Below are 19255 nucleotides of genomic sequence, written 5' to 3' on the forward strand. Positions count from 1 at the left end.
GTCATCCCTCTCTATAGGTGAGGCTCTTGCTGCAGGAGAGCCACAAGGTTCAAAGTAGTAGGATAGATGACAAGATAAGCCGGGAGACCATGATTAGGTGATGCTCAGCCTCCAATTTAAAAGCCTGAAGATTGTAGGAGAAAGGGAAAATTGAGAAAGGGCTAAAAATATCAATAACATGGAGTTGAAAAACCAAAAGGATGAGGGGGGAAAGGGAAGATAAAGTTCTGGGGCGATTTTATGAATGGCATGGGGAGAGGGATGGGTAGAGGGTGAGAGAGAGAGAGAGAGGGAGAGGGAGGGAGGGAAAGAGAGATGGGGAGAGGGAGGGAGAGAGAGATGGAGAGGGAGGTAGGGAGAGAGATGGGAAGAGAGAGAGATGGAGAGATAGAGTGGGAGAGAGATGGAGAGAGTAGGAGAGATGGAGAGAGAGTAGGAGAGATGGGGAAAGGGATGGAGGGAGAGAGAGATGGGGAGAGGGAGGGAGGAAGAGATGGAGAGAGATAGAGATAGAGAGAGAGAGATGGGAAGAGGGAGAGAGAGAGAGGGAGAGATGGGAAGAGAGAGGGAGAGAGAGATGGGGAGAAGATGGGAAAGAGAGATGGGAAGCAGGAGAGAGGGATATAGAAAGTGGGAGAGATGGAGGGAGAGAGTGAGATAGACAGATGGCAAAGAGGGAGAAGGAAAGAGAGAGAGAGGAGGGTGGGTGAGATGGAGTAGGGGAGATGGCAGGGAGAGAGGGAGAGAAAGAAAGTGTTTAATGAAAAAGCCATAATACTGGAGCATTCCTGTGGAGGTGCTAATACTGCCCTGCCTAATCCTGGGGTGGCCCCTATATGTATAATTATCCATGTTTCTCTGGGTAATGTTAAAATACTTCAGTCTTTTAAATCCCAAGTTTGGCATCACCTAATTACTTTATTTTGATCTACCACATCTTGTCTTCTTTTCAGGTGTTGTCCTGCATTATGGGCCTTGGGCCTTTAATTAGAGAGAGAGAGAGAGAAAGAGACAGAGATATCTTGGGGGAATTTTAACCCAAGGATGTGCGGGAGAGGGGGTTAAATTCTGAAACCTGACCCCAACCCGCTGCGAACGCACTTACATCTGGTTTAACCGGGGTGAATTGGGGGGCAGGCGAGTAACCTGCTCTCAAGAGGTGGGTCAGTAATTTAAACATGTTAATTGAGGCTAGGTGCCTCAGATTTTAACAGACTTTTACATTTAACAGCTGCGGGCTGGGTTTCCCAGGGCTGAAGGGAGGCGAGAATGGCCAGATTGAGCAGGTAAGTGCCCTTCCAGCACTGCTTGTGGACCAGGAGGAGCAAGGGTGCTTCGCGTCCTCCCCTCCCCAAGCTAACCTGCCACAGTCTGTGCCCCCTCCACCGATCCACAATCTCCCCCGCGATCCCTCCCTCTGCCCCGTGCCCCAGCTGTGGCCTTCCAGTGCAGGCCTTCCTGCCCGACAGCCTCTCAAACTAGCCGGCTGCTGGCTGGGAAACGGAGGAAAAATATTCAAATGAGGTCCTGCCATTAAATTCGGCCCTGCCATTAAATTCGGCAAGACCTCCTTGCTACCCGCATTTCCCGGCCGCTACAACCCTCCCCCCACTCCCTTCCCGTAAAATTGAATTAAATAAATAATTTGATGCTAGTCAGCCATGGCTCAGTGGTAGCACTCTCTCACCTCTGAGTCAGAAGGTTGTGGGTTCAAATCCCACTCCAGAGACTTGAGCACATAATCTCGGCTGACACTCCAGTGCAGAGTCACTGTTTTTCGGATGAGATGTTAAACCGAGGCCCTGTCTGCCCCTCTCAAGTGGAAGTAAAAGATCCCATGGCACTATTTTGAAGAAGAGCGGGGGAGTTCTCCTGTGTGTCCTGGCCAATATTTATCCCTCAACCAACATCACTAAAAAAAATAGATTATCTGGTCATTATCACATTGCTGTTTGTGGGATCTTGCTGTGCGCAAATTGGCTGCCGCGTTTCCTACATTATAACAGTGACCACACTTCAAAAAAATACTTCATTGGCTGTAAAGCGCTTTAGGACGTTCTGAGATCATGAAAGGCACTATATAAATGCAAGTTCTTTCTTTCGTTATATTCATTTGCAGTAAATTGTACTATTATAAAAAATAGTCCCTTGAGAACTGAAGTCTAATCTGATACAGAAGTCCAGCTGTACAAAAAGCTTCCCAAAGCCTTTTAAACAGAAGTGCTTTTCACCTGCTCCGAAAGATGAAAAAGTGACTGTCTTTCTGCCCAATTTGATCTTCATTTATCTGCCACATGCTGTAAATATTGCTATTGGCACCGTGCGTGTATAACAACACTGGGGAAATCAGACAGCGAGAAAGTAAAAACACTTTTTTTCAATACTTTAGTGGCCCCAGTTTAATGAGAGAGACTGCTTGTCTTGAACAATATATACCTCAAGTATGAAAACTGGCTGAATGATCAGAAGGGTTTAGATTCCAAGAAATCCCACTGCGGGGAATTATCTGTGGTTTTTAAAAGATGAGATGCAGTACACGTCTCCCAACTTTGTGAATTACAGCTGCACAAAAGACATAAAACTGTGTAATCATTTACTGGAATGGTGCTCTCTTTAAGAGCTAACAGCCATGCTTCCTGCAAAAGGCAGTACTTCAGGAAAAAAAGTGCTTTATCAGCTCGATGATCAGAAAGGGTTGCAGAAAGAAGCTCCATTGTATCGCAGGATCACACGAATGTTCTTCAGGGCTGAGGTAATTCACCGGGGGCTGAAGGGCCACATATGGCTATGATTGGTCTGCTGAAATATACAGCCATCTAGTGAAAGAGCCCTTAGATAAAGGTCTGTTTGTTCTTAAATGGGAATTAATGGCAGTAGGAGGTTCAGCTGGGCAGACACAATAAGATAGAGAGAGGCATTGCAACAATTCATGCTCAGTTCAAAGCTATTTTCCCATATCACCTTCCCCCTCCCCCAAGAAACTGTGACTTTCCTACTTAAAAGAGTCAACAGTTTCTAATAAATTCTATCATATACCTTCACGTACACAGAAAGCTCTCAGAACCATTCGCATTGTCACTAAGTTGTGTCAGGAATTGTATAAATTAGCCGCCTACTGCAACTTAACGCAATCCAATCTCAAAGTGACAGTACTCACTAAATCAAAAGCAAAATACCGCGGATGTACTAAAAGACAGCAGTGTACCTGTTGATATAACAATGTGCATTATTTGTTTCTTTTCTAACATCTATTAATATCAGGCAGGTCACAATCTATGTTCCAAAAGAAGGTTAATATACTTGTAGTCAACTGCTGCAGCCTTCAATTCCCCCTCCCTTCCAGTCATTAACACCATCTCTTTCACAGAAAATGTGTGGTATTGAGCCACACTGATCAGGTTTGATCCCCAGAATGTGCTGAGATCAGTTGGAATGGGCCTGGGGAGATTGGAGCCGATTTTTATTTTTAAGATTGAGAAAGACGCAAGAACGAACTTGCATTTATAAAACACCTTTTACAACCTCAGGACTTCCCGGGAACACTTTACAGCCAACAAAGTACTTTAAAATAAAAACAGAAAATGCTGGAAATACTCAGCAAGTCAGGCAGCATTTGTGGAGAAATAAACAAGCTAACGTTTCCGGTCGATGACTTTTCGTCAGAACACTGACAAAGGGTCATTGACCTGAAACGTTAACTCTGTTTCTTTCTCCACAGATGCAGCCTGACTTGCTGAGTGTTTCCAGCATGTTCTGTTTTTAGTACTCACTGAAAATGGCTTCTAATCAGTTCCTGATCACTTTCAAAGAACTTTGTGGGTTTCAGGGATAAAGTGGGCCTGAAATCGAGCAGGGGAAGGGAGGGGTCAAATTATGGGGCCAGGCCTGCCACTACCTACTGGCTCCGAGCTCCATTTCCCTCCCCTCACCGGTCACCCCTCCCATCTCACCACCTGGAAATGCTGGGGGGGTGATGACGCCTGGCTCCCAGGCCCATTTCCCTCCCCCCCACCCCTTTAACCACCACACACCCCAGGAAGGATTTACCGGCCTGGGGGGGGGGGGGGGGGGAGGTGGAGGAGTGAGCAGGTGCACAGCGCAGTCGCACCAGATTGGTACCAGGGCTCAAAGGGTTAAATTATGAGGCCAGGTTGCATGAACTGGGTTTGCGTGCCTTTGAGTTTAGGCGATTGAGGGATGATTTAATTGAGGTGTTTGAAATGATAAAGGGATTTGATAGGGTAGATACAGAGTAAGTACTTCCTCTGGCGGGGGAATCCAGAACAAGGGGACATAATCTTAAAATTAGAGCTAGGCCATTCAGGAACAAAATCAGGAAGCACTTTTTCCACACAAAGAGTAGTGGAAATCTGGAACTCTTTTCCCCAAAAGGATGCTGGGGGTCAATTGAAGCTTTCAAGACTGAGATCGATAGATTTTTGTTAGGTAAGGGTATCAAGGAATGTGGAGCAAAGGCGGGTAAATGGATTTGAGGTGCAGATCAGCCATGATCTAATTGAATGTTGGAACAGGCTCGTGGGGCTGAATGGCCTACTCCAGTTCCAATAATCCTACTGCCACTCCCCGGGACTACCTAGTGAAAGGTAAATCATAGGACATAAGAACATAAAATAAGAACATAAGAACTAGGAGCAGGAGTAGGCCATTCGGCCCCTCGAGCCTGCTCCACCATCCAGTAAGATCATGGCTGATCATCTACCTCAATTCCACTTTCCTGCCCTTTCCCCATATCTCTTGATTCCCCTAGTGTCCAAAAATCCATTGATCTCAGTCTTGAATATACTCAACGACTGAGCTTCCACAGTCCTCTGGGGAAGAGAATTCCAAAGATTCACAACCCTCTGAGTGAAGAAATTTCTCCTCATCTCGGTCCTAAATGGCCGCCCCCTTATCTTGAGACTATGCCCCTGAGTTCTAGACTCTCCAGCCAGGGGAAACAGCTTCTCAGTATGTCAATGTAAAAACAGGGCCTAGACGAAGCCTTCTGTCTCACTGTCCATGTCCCAAGCTACTAAAGGATACGTGAAACTACGCAATCAATGAGAGCTGCCCGTGAAAAGAGATGGCAAAATATATTTTTTGAAAATCTTTCTGGTCACCATTATGGATTCATTGAGCTGAGAAATATACTGGAAGGTGTGTAACATTTATAGACTTAAAAATGTAGCAAGAAATTGCCAATATAATACCATTTTCTGTTTAAAATGTCTCTGAGCAATGTTCTCTATCAAAGGCCTGTAAGATGGGCTACTGCCATAAGATCATGTATTTCCCTTTGCTATCAGGCAGCTTTATAGAAACGATGGTTTGACTTATAGGGAGAGGTTGGATAGACTGAGACTTTTTTCCCTGGAGAGTAGGAGGTTTAGGGGTGACCTTATAGAAGTCTATAAAATAATGAGGGGCATAGATAAGGTAGATAGTCAAAATCTTTTCCCAAAGGTAGGGGAGTCTATAACGAGGGGGCATAGATTTAAGGTGAGAGGGGAGAGATACAAAAGGGTCCAGAGGGGCAATTTTTTCACTCAAAGGGTGGTGAGTGTCTGGAACGAGCTGCCAGAGGCAGTAGTGGAGGCGGGTACAATTTTGTCTTTTAAAAAGCATTTGGACAGTTACATGGGTAAGATGGGTATAGAGGGATATGGGCCAAGTGCAGGCAATTGGGACTAGCTTAGTGGTATAAACTGGGCGACATGGACATGTTGGGCCGAAGGGCCTGTTTCCGTGTTGTAAACTTCTATGATTCTATCCCGCTCTCCAAATGAGCTCCCTTAACCTTGTAGGCCTCAGTCTATGGTGTGGTCTTGCTGCAGCACCGCCTGATTTGCCTGACTTCCAGCGGTAGGTTCCCTCTCGGTGGCAGGAATCCCGCTAGGAACCCACCCGGCACAGGAAATGATCCGTGACCCAGGAAGAGGGGCCAGTGGTAACAGCTCCCCGCCACTAACCGCCCCCCCCATCCCCCAAAGACGAAATTCCTGCCCCAGATGTGCAAGGATACGCAACTTATTTTTCATGGCTTGGGATCAAACAAATTTAAATAGGGATTCTTCACCTCCTTGCTAAAGTGGTTATTACACATGCATCCAGTTAACCTGATTTGCCACTTCCTTTAACTATAGCCCTTCCCCCATCTACCAACACATTGATCTGACACCATTAAAAATCATTGCTGGTGTTAACTACAATACATGGAAAGCATTGTGCTGAAATTTTACCTTCTTCTAAATGAGAAGAATTTCCGTTAATTGGCAACAGCCAGTGTGTTTAAAGTAAAGGGAACAAAAGCAAAATACTGCGGATGCTGAAAATCTGAAATAAAATAACAAGCAGCTACTGTGGAGAAAGAAACAAATTTCTCTCTACAGATGCTGCCTGACCTGCTGAGTGTTTCCAGCAGTTTGTTTTTATTTTACGTTTAAAGTAGGGTTTGAACATGATCGTCAATGGTATATTTATTGCTATCTCTCCCCACGCACACACACAAAAAAAAATCAATAAAATAAAAGGATGTATGACAGGGGAGGTTGTCACAATTTATAAGATATAACGGGGAATTTTAACCTAACCCACGGGAAACTGACGGGATCAGATCGGCCGCCTGTTTTTCACCCCGCCGGAGGGAGAGTAAAATCGCACGGGGTGTAAAGATTGTGGGTTCAAGTCCCACTCCAGAGACTTGAGCACATAATCTATGCTGACAGTCCTGTGCAGTACTGAGGGGGTGCTGCACTGTCGGAGGTGCCGTCTTTCAGATGAGATGTTAAACTGATGTCTGCCCTGGCACCATTTCGAAGAAGAGCAGGAGTTCTCCCCGGAGTCCTGGCCAATATTTATCCCTCGATCAACATCGCTAAAGCAGATTATCTGGTCATTATCAAATTGCTGTTTGTGGGAGCTTGCTGTGTGCAAATTGGCTGCCGCGTTTCCCTACAGTACAACAGTGACTGCATTTCAAAAGTACTTCATTGTCTGTAAAGTGCTTTAGGACGTCCTGAGGTTGTGAAAGGCACGATATAAATGCAAATTCTTTCTTTCTTCCCACTAATGGGATAACAGGAGCTCGTGGTTTTGAAATCTGAATTTTGATAATTCGATTTCGTTAACACGTTGAAGAACTAGCAGCCAATCACCCCCTAGCTGTAACAACGATCTGCTAAAGCTTCTCATGCAGTTAACAAGACACTTAACAGGAGAATGTGAGAACACGGTGAACCAGCTGTCGAAAGTGCAACATTTGTACTCGACAGCTCAACGAAGATTGAGCAAATGCCGACGGAGACAGGAGACTGCTTTTCCAGACACAAGTCTGCAACTGTGTAAGAGGAGACGGAGGTGACTTCAGCAGCCGTCTGGTCATGGATTATGTTTTCTTCCCAATCCCCACAGACTCACTCCCAGTGAAACGTAGTCCTTTACTTTTAGTTTTTAATAGTGATTTTTCCACCAACATTTGACGTGAGTAGAGTTGCCAACCCTCCAGGATTGTCCTGGAGTCTCCAGGAATAAAGATTAATTACCCAGGAGAAAATTCATAGGGGCAATATAAATGTTTTTTAAAAACTTTTTGAACACGTTTGATTATTAATTATAGAAATATTGGAGATGGGAATAAAGGCTGTTTGACTGACGGTCAAGATTCATCCAATTGGGTAATGGAAAGTTTATTCGCTTTCCAATTGGCTGTGGGAAGACCGTACGTTGTGACGATGGACGTGTCGGGCGACCAATGGTGGGAGGTGGGGGCGATGCGGTTGGAGACAGGAGGTCATGTGATGAAACCACCTGGAATACGTCCAACCTGAGTTGGCAATCCTAGACCTGAGTGTTTATCTTTACGCAAAGCTGCATCGTATTCGGTATCCAATAAAAGTAAACTCTGTCGGAAATTATAATCATGCACTTTCAAATGATATCTTGATAAATGCATTTGCTGTACTGCACGTACGCATTTCACACTGTTTGTGAAATGTTTACTAAGATTTGTTTGATCTTACTGAAGCTTTATTGAATCTGATATTTTTTCCACGCAAAACAAGAACTGATTTTAAATTAAGTTAATGTGGTGATGAATTCCAACATCATACTTACACACATCTTACCAAATGTTTGCATTTATTAAAGAAAGAACTTACATTTCTATAGCATCTTTCATGACATCCCAAAGCACTTTACAGCCAATGAATCACCTCTGAACTGTTATAATGTAGGAAACGTGGCACCCAATTTGTGCACAGCAAAGTCCCACAAACAACAATGATCAGATAATCTGTTTTCATGATGTTGGTTGAGGGATAAATATTGGCCAGAAAACCAGGGCAATCTCTCCTGCTTTTTTCAAAATAGTGTCACGGGAACTTTTATCTCCATCTGAAAGGGCAGTCAGGACCATAGTTTAATGTCCCATCCAAAAGACGGCACCTTTAACAGTGCAGCACTCCTTCAGTACTGTACTGAAATATCTGGCTAGTTTTTTTTAAATTTCATTCTCAGGATATGGGTGTTGCTGGCAAGGCCGGCATTTATTGCCCATCCCTCGTTGCCCTTGAGAAGGTGGTGGTAAGCCTTCTCCTTAAACTGCTGCAGGGGATCTTGGAGGTGTTTATAGAATCATAGAATGATAGAAATTTATGGCACAGAAGGAGGCCATTTGGCCCATCGTGTCTGTGCCAGCCGAAAAAGAGCTATCCAGCCTAATCCCATTTTCCAGCTCTTGGTCCGTAGTCTTGTAGGTTACAGCACTTCAAGTGCATATCCAAGTACTTTTTAAATGCGATGAGTGTTTCTGCCTCTACCACCCTTTCAGGCAGTGAGTTCCAGACCCCCACCAACCTCTGGGTGAAAAAATTTCCCCTCAACTCCCCTCTAATCCTTCGACCAATTACTTTAAATCTATGCCCCTTGGTTATTAACCTCTCTGCTAAGGGAAATAGGTCCTCCCTATCCACTGTATCTAGGTCCCTCATAATTTTATACACCGCAATTAAATCTCCCCTCAGCCTCCTCTAATCCAACGAAAACAACCCCAGCCTATCCAATCTTTCCTCAAAGCTAAAATTCTCCAGTCCTGGCAACATCCTCATAAATCTCCTCCGTAACCTCTCTAGTACAATCACATCTTTACTGTAATGTGGTGACCAGAACTGTACACAGTACTCAAGCTGTGGCCTAACTAGTGTTTTATACAGTTCCAGTATAACCTCCCTGCTCTTATATTTTATGCCTCAGCTAAAATTAAAGTAATAAAGTATTATGTTCCCATGTACCTATCTCTGGAGTAGGGCTTGTACCCATGACCTTCTAGCTCAGAGGTGAGAGTGCTACCTTGGAGCTAAGGCTGACACCTTAAGCTTAATTAATCATAGTGTCCGCTAGGTATAACACTTCTGCATTTGAGTCAGAAGATTGTGTGTTCGAGCCCCATTCCAGGACATAATCTAGAGAGACACTTCAATGCAGTAGAGGGAGATGTTAAACGTAGTCCCTGTCTGCCTGTTCAGATGGATGTAAAAGATCCGTAGGCACTATTTTAAGAAGAGTAGAGGAGTTCTCCTGATGTTCTGACGAACATTTATCCCTCCACCATTAACATTCATCTCATTGCTATTTGTGGGGCTTTGCTGTGTGCAAACTCTATACCCCTCTCTACTCCTTTTAGATGCTCCTTAAAACCTACCTCTTTGACCAAGCTTTTGCTCACCTGTCCTAACGTCTCCTTATGTGGCTCGGAGTCAAATTTTGTCTGATTATACTCCCGTGAAGCATCTTGGGATGTTTTACTATGTTAAAGGCACTATAGAAATGCAAGTTTTTGTTGTAGAATTTGCCTACATTACAGTGACTACACTTCAAAACCCATTCACCGTAAAGCACTTTGCAACATCCTGAGGATGTGAATGGTGCTTTATAAATTCTTCCTATTAGGGATGCTTATCAGGCTTTGCAGGTGATATCGGAATTCAATAAACCAACTTTATTACTGCAGCAAGCTTAATATGGAAGGAATCCAGATGTAAGTTTTAAATAATACACCACCAATCTGCACTGGTCTCGAGTAATATTTTAAATTTTTTTTTTCCTTTCCAGCTATTTTATTTTTTCTTTTTGTTTGTCTTTCCTTCTTCAAATAAGTAGTACAATCTGAATGTCAACACTATTAATTTTTTTTGATGGGGAAGAAAGTTAGCCTGTACTTTGCTTCCCATAGTTTCACTACGAACCAAGATTTATTATTGTGCCAAACAGTGACAACCCGCAGACCTTTAAAACCCAAACTTGGCATCGACTAAGCACCTTGTCTTGATTCATGTTCATAAAAACAATTTCCACCTTATTCTTTTCAGAGCTGGCGCTGTGCTGCGTTACGTTGGCCCTTCACCCGGATTTTTCAATGAAAAACACACCATGTACACGACATTGCAATTTCCCTTCACACCTTCTTCACATACACTCTCACCCCCAACACGCACCATTGTCTAAAGACAGGACAAACCGTGGATGTGAGAGTTTTTGTTCACAATCAGCCGCACAGCGCGCCACCTGACCACTGACCCAGTCGGGGGAGGAGGCCCGGTCTAGGATCCGAAAGTTAGTAATAATGGTGTGTGGTAATTTTGTAGCTCATCTTAGCCAAGTGGGAGAGTTTCTCAAGACGGTAATGTGTAGACAGTAGTTTGATAAACATAAATCAAAGCCACAAAAATACCAATAAGCCGGGAATTAAATGATCAACATAGGTTCAAATGCAGAGAACCAGCCTCTACCAAATCAGTTCCATTTCCCTCATTTATTGTTCCTTTATTAAGCCAGCACAGATTTGTATTTCCTCGTCACCTTCTGTTCTTAAAATGGTGATTTCTGCTGTCCTCTCTCTCCCCCATCGACAGCAAATACATTTTTTTTATTCGTTCATGGGATGTGGGCGTCACTGGCGAGGCCAGCATTTATTGCCCATCCCTAATTGCCCTCGAGAAGGTGGTGGTGAGCCGCCTTCTTGAACTGCTGCAGTCCGTGTGGTGAAGGTTCTCCCACAGTGCTGTTAGGTAGGGAGTTCCAGGATTTTGACCCAGCAACGATGAAGGAACGGCGATATATTTCCAAGTTGGGATGGAGGGGACCTTGCAGTTGGTGTTGTTCCCATGTGCCTGCTGCCCTTGTCCTTCTAGGTGGTAGAGGTCATGGGTTTGGGAGGTGCTGTCGAAGAAGCCTTGGCGAGTTGCTGCAGTGCATCCTGTGGATGGTACACACTGCAGCCACAGTGCGCCGGTGGTGAAGGGAGTGAATGTTTAGGATGGTGGATGGGGTGCCAATCAAGCGGGCTGCTTTGTCCTGGATGGTGTCGTGTTGTTGGAGCTGCACTCATCCAGGCAAGTGGAGAGTATTCCATCACACTCCTGACTTGTGCCTTGTAGATGGTGGAAAGGCTTTGGGGAGTCAGGAGGAGAGTCACTCGCCGCAGAATACTCAGCCTCTGACCTGCTCTTTTGGCCACAGTATTTATGTGGCTGGTCCAATTAAGTTTCTGGTCAATGGTGACCCCCAGGAAGTTGATGGTGGGGGATTCGGCAATGTTAATGTTATTGAATGTCAAGGGGAGGTGGTTAGACTCTCTTGTTGGAGATGGTCATTGCCTGGCACTTGTCTGGCGCGAATGTTACTTGCCACTTACCAGCTCAAGCCTGGAAGTTGTCCAGGTCTTGCTGCATGCGGGCATGGTCTGCTTCATTATCTGAGGGATTGCGAATGGAACTGAACACTGTGCAATCATCAGCGAACATCCCCATTTCTGACCTTATGATGGAGGGAAGGTCATTGATGAAGTAGCTGAAGATGGTTGGGCCGAGGACACTGCCCTGAGGAACTCCTGCAGCAATGTCCTGGGGCTGAGATGATTGGCTTCCAACAACCACTAGTATCTTCCTTTGTGCTAGGTATGACTCCAGCCACTGGAGAATTTTCCCCCGATTCCCATTGACTTCAATTTTACTCGGCTTTTTGGTGCCACACTCGGTCAAATGCTGCCTTGATGTCAAGTGCAGTTACTCTCACCTCACCTCTGGAATTCAGTTCTTTTGTCCATGTTTGGACCAAGGTTGTAATGAGGTCTGGAGCTGAGTTATCCTGGCGGAACCCAAACTGAGCATCGGTGAGCAGGTTATTGGTGAGTAAGTGCCACTTGATAGCACTGTCGACGACACCTTCCATCACTTTGCTGATGATTGAGAGTAGACTGATGGGGTGGTAATTGGCCGGATTGGATTTGTCCTGCTTTTTGTGGACAGGACATACCTGGGCAATTTTCCACATTGTTGGGTAGATGCCAGTATTGTAGCTGTACTGGAACAGCTTGGCTAGAGGCGCAGCTAGTTCTGGAGCACAAGTCTTCAGCACCACAGCTGGGATGTTGTCGGGGCCCATAGCCTTTGCTGTATCCAGTGCACTCAGCCGTTTCTTGATATCACGTGGAGTGAATCGAATTGGCTAAAGACTGGCTTCTGTGATGGTGGGGATATCGGGAGGAGGCCGAGATGGATCATCCACTCGGCACTTCTGGCTGAAGATGTTTGCAAACGCTTCAGCCTTGTCTTTTGCACTCACGTGCTGGACTCCGCCATCATTGAGGATGGGGATGTTTACAGAGCCGCCTCCTCCCATTAGTTGTTTAATTGTCCACCACCATTCACGACTGGATGTGGCAGGGCTGCAGTGCTTTGATCTGATCCGTTGGTTGTGGAATCGCTTAGCACTGTCTATAGCATGTTGTTTCTGCTGTTTAGCATGCATGTAGTCCTGTGTTGTAGCTTCACCAGGTTGGCACCTCATTTTTAGGTACGCCTGGTGCTGCTCCTGGCATTCTCTTCTACACTCCTCATTGAACCAGGGTTGATCTCCTCACTCAGCCCAAGAGACAGAGTGTCACCCACACCTCCCCTGCCCATGGCTGCTCCTCACCAGCAGGGACACGTGCACATGTGAAAAGCTGACAGTTTCAACCTGCTCTGAGCCAATTACGGAGAGTAATCAAAAGAGAATTCAAAGTCAAGGAGGCCACTGTCTGTTCTTTCTCCATGCCCGGTTCTCCGCCCACCCCCTCACTTCCCCTCCCCCACCTCCCCTCTCTGTGCCTGGTCCCCCCAACCCGTGCCCATTCCCCACCCCCCCCTCCAGTACCTTTCACTTCTCTCACTGCCGTGGGGTAGGTCTTTAATTTCACTCACTGCAGGTCTGACACACACCTGCGGAATGCTGCACCAGCTCCCAATAATGATCTTGAACAAGAAGCAAACAATCAGAATATGGCTTTTCCCTGAAATTTTTGCAAATGTTTGCCAATCCATTTTTGGAGGAATAATAATCAGCCCTCAGTCCATTTGCAGTTTCTGCCAATGTCGGATTTTTCTTTGAAATTATTGAGCAGAGGAAAGCGAGGCTGAGTGTTGTCACTCGCTCACTGAGGGGGAATGGCTGCTTCATAAAGTAGAGCAAGTGCTCCACCTACTGGTGAAATTCAATAACAAATTCTGTCTTCATTTATGGATTAAACAATAATATAAAACTTTAAATAGCCAATGATTAAATATACTAAAAGATAGCAGTGTACCTGTTGATATAACAATGTGCATTATTTGTTTCTTTTCCAACATCTGCGGAAATTCTATCATGGGTAAGATGGGTATAGAGGGATATGGGCCAAGTGCAGGCAATTGGGACTAGCTTAGTGGTATAAACTGGGCGACATGGACATGTTGGGCCGAAGGGCCTGTTTCCATGTTGTAACTTCTATGATTCTATGAATATCGGGCAGGTCACAAATTATGATCCAAAAGAAGGTTAATATACTTGTCGTCAACTACTGCAGCTTTGAATTCCCCCTCCCTTCCAGCCATTAACACCATCCCTTTTACAGAAAATGTGTGGTATTGAGCCACACTGATCAGGTTTGATCCCCAGAATGTGCTGAGATCATTTGGAATGGGCCTGGGGAGATTGGAGCCAATTTTTATTTTTAAGATTGAGAAAGAAGCAAGAACGAACTTGCATTTATAAAACACCTTTCACAACCTCAGGACTTCCCGGGAACACTTTACAGCCAACAAAGTACTTTAAAATAAAAACAGAGAATGCTGGAAATACTCAGCAAGTCAGGCTGCATCTGTGGAGAAAGAAACAGAGTTAACGTTTCAGGTCGATGACCCTTCGTCAGGAGTACTTTAAAAGTATAGTCACTGTTATAATGTAGGAAATGTGGCACACCACAGCAAGGTCCCACAAACAGCAGTGAGATTAATGGCTAGATAATCGGTTTTAGGTTGAAGGAGTGATACTGGCCTGGACAATTCTTAAAATAGTGCTACGAGATCTTTTACATCCACCTGCAAGAGCAGGTGAAAGACAGCACCTCTGACAGTGCAGCACTCCCTCAGCTTAGATTAGGTGCTTCGGTCCTGGAGTGGGACTTGATCCCATGACCTTCTAACTTAGTGGAGAGAGTGCTATCACTGAGCCAAGGCTGACCTCTCAAAAACAACTTGCACCTTTAACATTGAAAAAATAATCCCAAGGCACGTCACAGAGGTGTAATCAGAAATAAATGAACATTAAGCCAAAAGAAGAGATGTCAGAAGGTTGTGACCAAAAGCTGGGTCAAAGAGGTGGGTTTTAAGGAAGGCCTTAAAGGAGGAGATGAGCACTGGAGAGTTGGAGGAGTTTAGGGTGGGAAATCCAGAGCGTGGGGGCCAAGGTGGCTGAAGGCACAGCCACCAATGGTGGAGTGAAGGGAGGAGGGGATACACAAGAGGCCAAAGTCAATGGGATGGAGAGTTTAGGGGTGAATGTAGGGCTGGGGGAGGTTATCGAGGCAGGGAGGGGTGAGGCCATGAAGGGTATATCGATACAACGAAATAAGTCACATTTTTATTGGCCCGGTTACACTTTATCCGGGAGGGGTCGGATTTTAATCATTTAATGGAGATGATCAGGATGTAAGATACAGGGGTCACTGGAGTTCTCTTTTCTCTGGGGTTTTATACTGTCACAGACTCAACGTGGAGTTAAATCTTCCATGAGTATGCAATGCTACCATCGGCTGCTAAGCTGCCAAAATTCTCCTTGAAATAAATACACAACATGCAGTGTCCCCACTGACTGAGGACACTCAATGGGTCATTTGAAAATCAGCTTCTATCAGATAGCCTTACAGGTCCTACTCATACATTACACCACGAGGTTCCAGCTGTTGCTGATACTTTTGGAATTCAGTCTTCAGATCTTAACTTTTAAAAGTTGGACGTTTGACTGGGCCCTAACCTCGAATTCCCTCCCTAAACCTCTCCACCTCTACCTCGCCCTCCTCCTGTAAGACGCTCCTTAAAACCTACCTCTGACCAAGCGTTTGGTCACCTGTCCTAATATCTCCTTATGTGGCTCGGTGTCAAATTTTGTTTGATAATCGCTCCTGTGAAGCGCCTTGGGACATTTTACTACGTTAAAGGCACTATATAAATGCATGTTGTTATTGTAGAATTAGTTTTATGAATCTTCGGGACTGGGTGGTGCGAAGAATTAGCAACTTTTAACTCTGGGACAAGGGTTCAGATTGAGCTCAAATGAAGGTATTTTCTACGTCTGTTGACTGTAAAGGGACCTACATGAAATGAGTTGAGCCGTCTCAACCCAATCCCTGCTCAGAATGGACCCACAGCCCGAGACTATCATTGGGTTGACAGCCTTACTGGGAAAGGATGTGGCGAATGGAAAAAAAGCGGCACTACTGGCACTTTTCTGAGGCTGCGGCCTAGGCATCTTTTGGGGGCCTCTGAATCAGAGGGCATGGCAGTGAGCTGAGAGAACACGGTACAGACGGTGGGTGCCCAAAACAGGAAAGTAGTCCATTTAGAAAAGGGATGTTGAAATAAAACTTCATTCAATGCCGCTCAATTTAATTTCACCTGCATTTATCCTTTGATTTCCAGTTTCCATAGAATTATGAATATAGGAACACGAGTAGGCCATTTAGCCCCACGAGCCTGCTCCGCCATTCAATGAGATTATGGCTGATCTGTGACCTAACTCCATATACCCGCCTTAGCCTCATATTTCTTAACACCTTTGGTTATCAAAAATCTATCAATCTCAGATTTAAAATTAACAAATTGAGCTAGCATCAACTGCCGTTTGTGGAAGAAAATTCAAAACTTACCACCCTTTGCGTGTAGAAGTGTTTCCTAACTTCACTTCTGAAAGTCCTGGCTCTGATTTTTAGGCTATGTCCCCTAGTCCTAGACTCCCCAACCAGCGGAAATAGTTTCTCTCTACGTACCCTATTAGTCCCCTTAATATCTTGAAAACTTTGATCAAATCTCCCCTTCTTCTAAATTCTAGGGATTACAACCCTAGTTTGTGTAATCTCTCCTCATAATTTAACCCTTGGAGTCCAGGTATCATTCTAGTAAATCTACACTCTAAGGCCAATACATCCTTTCTAAGTTGCGGTGCCCAGAACTGAACACAGTACTCCAGGTGTGGTCTAATTACATAGAATGTACAGCACAGAAACAGGCCACTCGGCCCAACTAGTCTATGCCGGTGTTTATGCTCCATATGAGCCTCCTCCCGCCTTACTTCATCTAAACCTATCAGCATATCCTTCTATTCCTTTCTACCTTGAGAGCTTATCTAGCTTCTCCCGAAAGGCATCTATGCTAGTCGCCTCAACCACTCCATGTGGTAACGAGTTCCACATTCTAGTTTCTTTCCTCTTCTGATGTGCTATTGACATGAATGTAAATGGTAAGCTGACAGTGCGGAGGAAAGCACAAATTCCAGTTCATTAACAACCAACACGTCTTGTGACGGACTAGACTCACATGAAGACCGACAGTAGCAGCAATGCTGATGTGTTATTCGCCTCAAACTCTGCCAACTGGCTGACATCCCACCTCACAAACTCATGTTAGAATTACAGCCCCGCTCCAAACTGGCAGCTAAGATATAATTGTTATGACAAAACACAAAATATCGAGATCACGAGAAATGTGGTTGAGGGAGGCCATTCGGCCCATCTCGTGCTGAGAGACCCCACAGGTTTGCGATTCACTGCATCCAATTATTTCGAATAAGTCCAGTGTTTTCGCCTCCACAGCTTCATCCCATGTATTGAAGGAGACAGTCTCGACAGCAAACTTAAATTTGCCCTTTACTCGAATGACCCTGTGTGCCCTTTGACCCACTCGCAGGGTCTCTGAATCGCACTTTTCCACCCTGTTTATTATCTTATATACCTCTGCCTCATATTGTAGTTTTAATAGACGTGCTAATATAATTTACAAAAGATATTCCAACCCACAGCCAGATTACCATTCGCGTGTAAATGGAAGGTGTTCTTTAACAGACGGTGTTATAAGGGCAGTGACTCACCTGTCTGAAAGTGCAGATGATGATTTCTCTCAGATGATAATGCATCGGAGTCATGGTCTCACTCACAGCATCCAGAGCCATGTCCACTTCCTTCTTCATTTTATGTCCTTCAGGCAGGAATCGAACTAACTGCATCACAACCTGGAGGGAAAGGTGTCTGAAATCAATGCTGCCGTTCTGCAATTGGAAATATATCGCCCCCTCGTCAGACTCCTTTATGTTAAAGCACCGCAATCAATGGCAGCCTTGACGTGGGCCAATGGCAGCCTTTATGTAGGTGGCAATGCTGTAAATAAATGAGCCTCCAACGCATAGGGTGCCACCAGTGTCACGGGCAAGTGTACCGAACCTGAAAAGCCCCGTTCAAACTCATCTGGGCATCGCTGAACAACTGGGCCCGGTTACCATAGCAACCGTCACATTCCTCAAGACCGGCAGGTATAGGGGAGCCGGTCTGGGCCTGGAAATAGGTATTTATGGAGAGGGTTACAGAACTGTGTATAATTGAGTAAAATAAGTGTTTTCTGGTCTGCTTCAAATTAGAAGGGAAAAATGCACGGTAACATTCTGACAGCTTGTACCAGCAGTGCTGGGTGCAACAAGGCGACGGTGCCAAGTTTGCAGATCGCCTGTTTAAAAATTTGTTCAGCAACATTACCAACGGGTGTTCAGCGATATTAGTAACTGCAGGGAAGGTAATGGACCCCAAGGGTTTTATGGGCACCTCAAGCTGCCAGTAGCCATCATCTCACAGGCACTCAGCCCACCCGTATAATGCAACGACCTAGGGGGTGAATCACCTACAGGCTTATCCCTCTCTGCCACTGTAACTGCGGGTGAAGTTTAGCAGATGTATTCAGCGCCTTTCATGACCTCAGGACGTCCCAAAGCGCTTCAAAGCCAGTTAAGTACTTTTTGAAGTGCTGCAATGTAAGAAAGCCGGCAGCCAATTTGCACACAGCAAGATCCCACAAACAGCAATGATATAAATGACCAGATAATCTGTTTTAGTGATGTTGGTTGAGGGATAAATATTGGCCGGGACACCAGGGAGAACTCCCCTGCTCTTCAAAATAGTGGCCATGGGATCGTTACATCCATTTGAGAGAACAGACGGGGATTCGGTTTAACGTCTCTTCCGAAAGACGGCACCTCCGACAGTGAAGCACTCCCTCGGTACTGCACTGGAGTGTCAGCTTGGATCATGGGGTCAAGTCTCTGGAGTGGGGCTCGAACCCACGACCTTCTGACTCAGAGGTGAGAGGGCTGCAACTGAAACGGGGTGTCCACCGAAGTTATAGTGACAGAGCAGAAGTCCTGAGGAAATCCGCTCCCTGCACAGGCCTTTCGCAGCCAACAGAAAGTCACCTTTCCAAAACTCCTCTAGTACGTCCAGAGCTGGGTCTCTGTTGCTCTAGAATCTGTTCTGCAGCTTAAATGGAGTGGAGCCCAGAACAGTGGGACCCCCCCCTCCAGCACACTGCAGTACCACTTAGCACAGAAGCAGGCCCATAATACAAAGAAGGCCCACGTATCGCGATGCACAGCTTTAAAACCCGAAGGAGATTACAGGCTAGAACGGTGAGGTTGGTTGCTAAATACGTGTATACCACAAATATTCACACAGTCCTCACGGGCTGGGAGGTCCTGCTTGTCCAGCGAGCTAGATATATGTGAGGTGGTGCATTTTGGTAGGAAGAATAAGGAGGCCACATACTGCCTGAATAATAAGAGTCTGAATGGGGTAGAGGAGCAAAGGGATCTCAAAGTACAGATACACAAATCTGTTTGTAAAACTTGTATAGAACCTTGGTTAGAC

At 45.3% G+C, this 19255-nt stretch overlaps 1 protein-coding gene across 4 annotated transcripts in view; it reads right to left on the bottom strand.

Annotated features, from left to right (window-relative positions):
- The window catches only part of LOC137304153 (paladin-like), a 222148-nt gene that overhangs the window by 101426 nt on the left and 101467 nt on the right, over nucleotides 1–19255 (bottom strand). For all 4 annotated transcript variants that reach the window (XM_067972654.1, XM_067972656.1, XM_067972655.1 and 1 more), the window contains exon 18: nucleotides 17437–17577. In XM_067972654.1, coding sequence (XP_067828755.1) covers nucleotides 17437–17577 — 141 coding nt within the window. The remainder of the gene's footprint in view (nucleotides 1–17436; nucleotides 17578–19255) is intronic.

Source organism: Heptranchias perlo, chromosome 36, assembly GCF_035084215.1.
Source record: "Heptranchias perlo isolate sHepPer1 chromosome 36, sHepPer1.hap1, whole genome shotgun sequence".
NCBI classification, from domain to species: Eukaryota; Metazoa; Chordata; class Chondrichthyes; order Hexanchiformes; family Hexanchidae; genus Heptranchias; species Heptranchias perlo.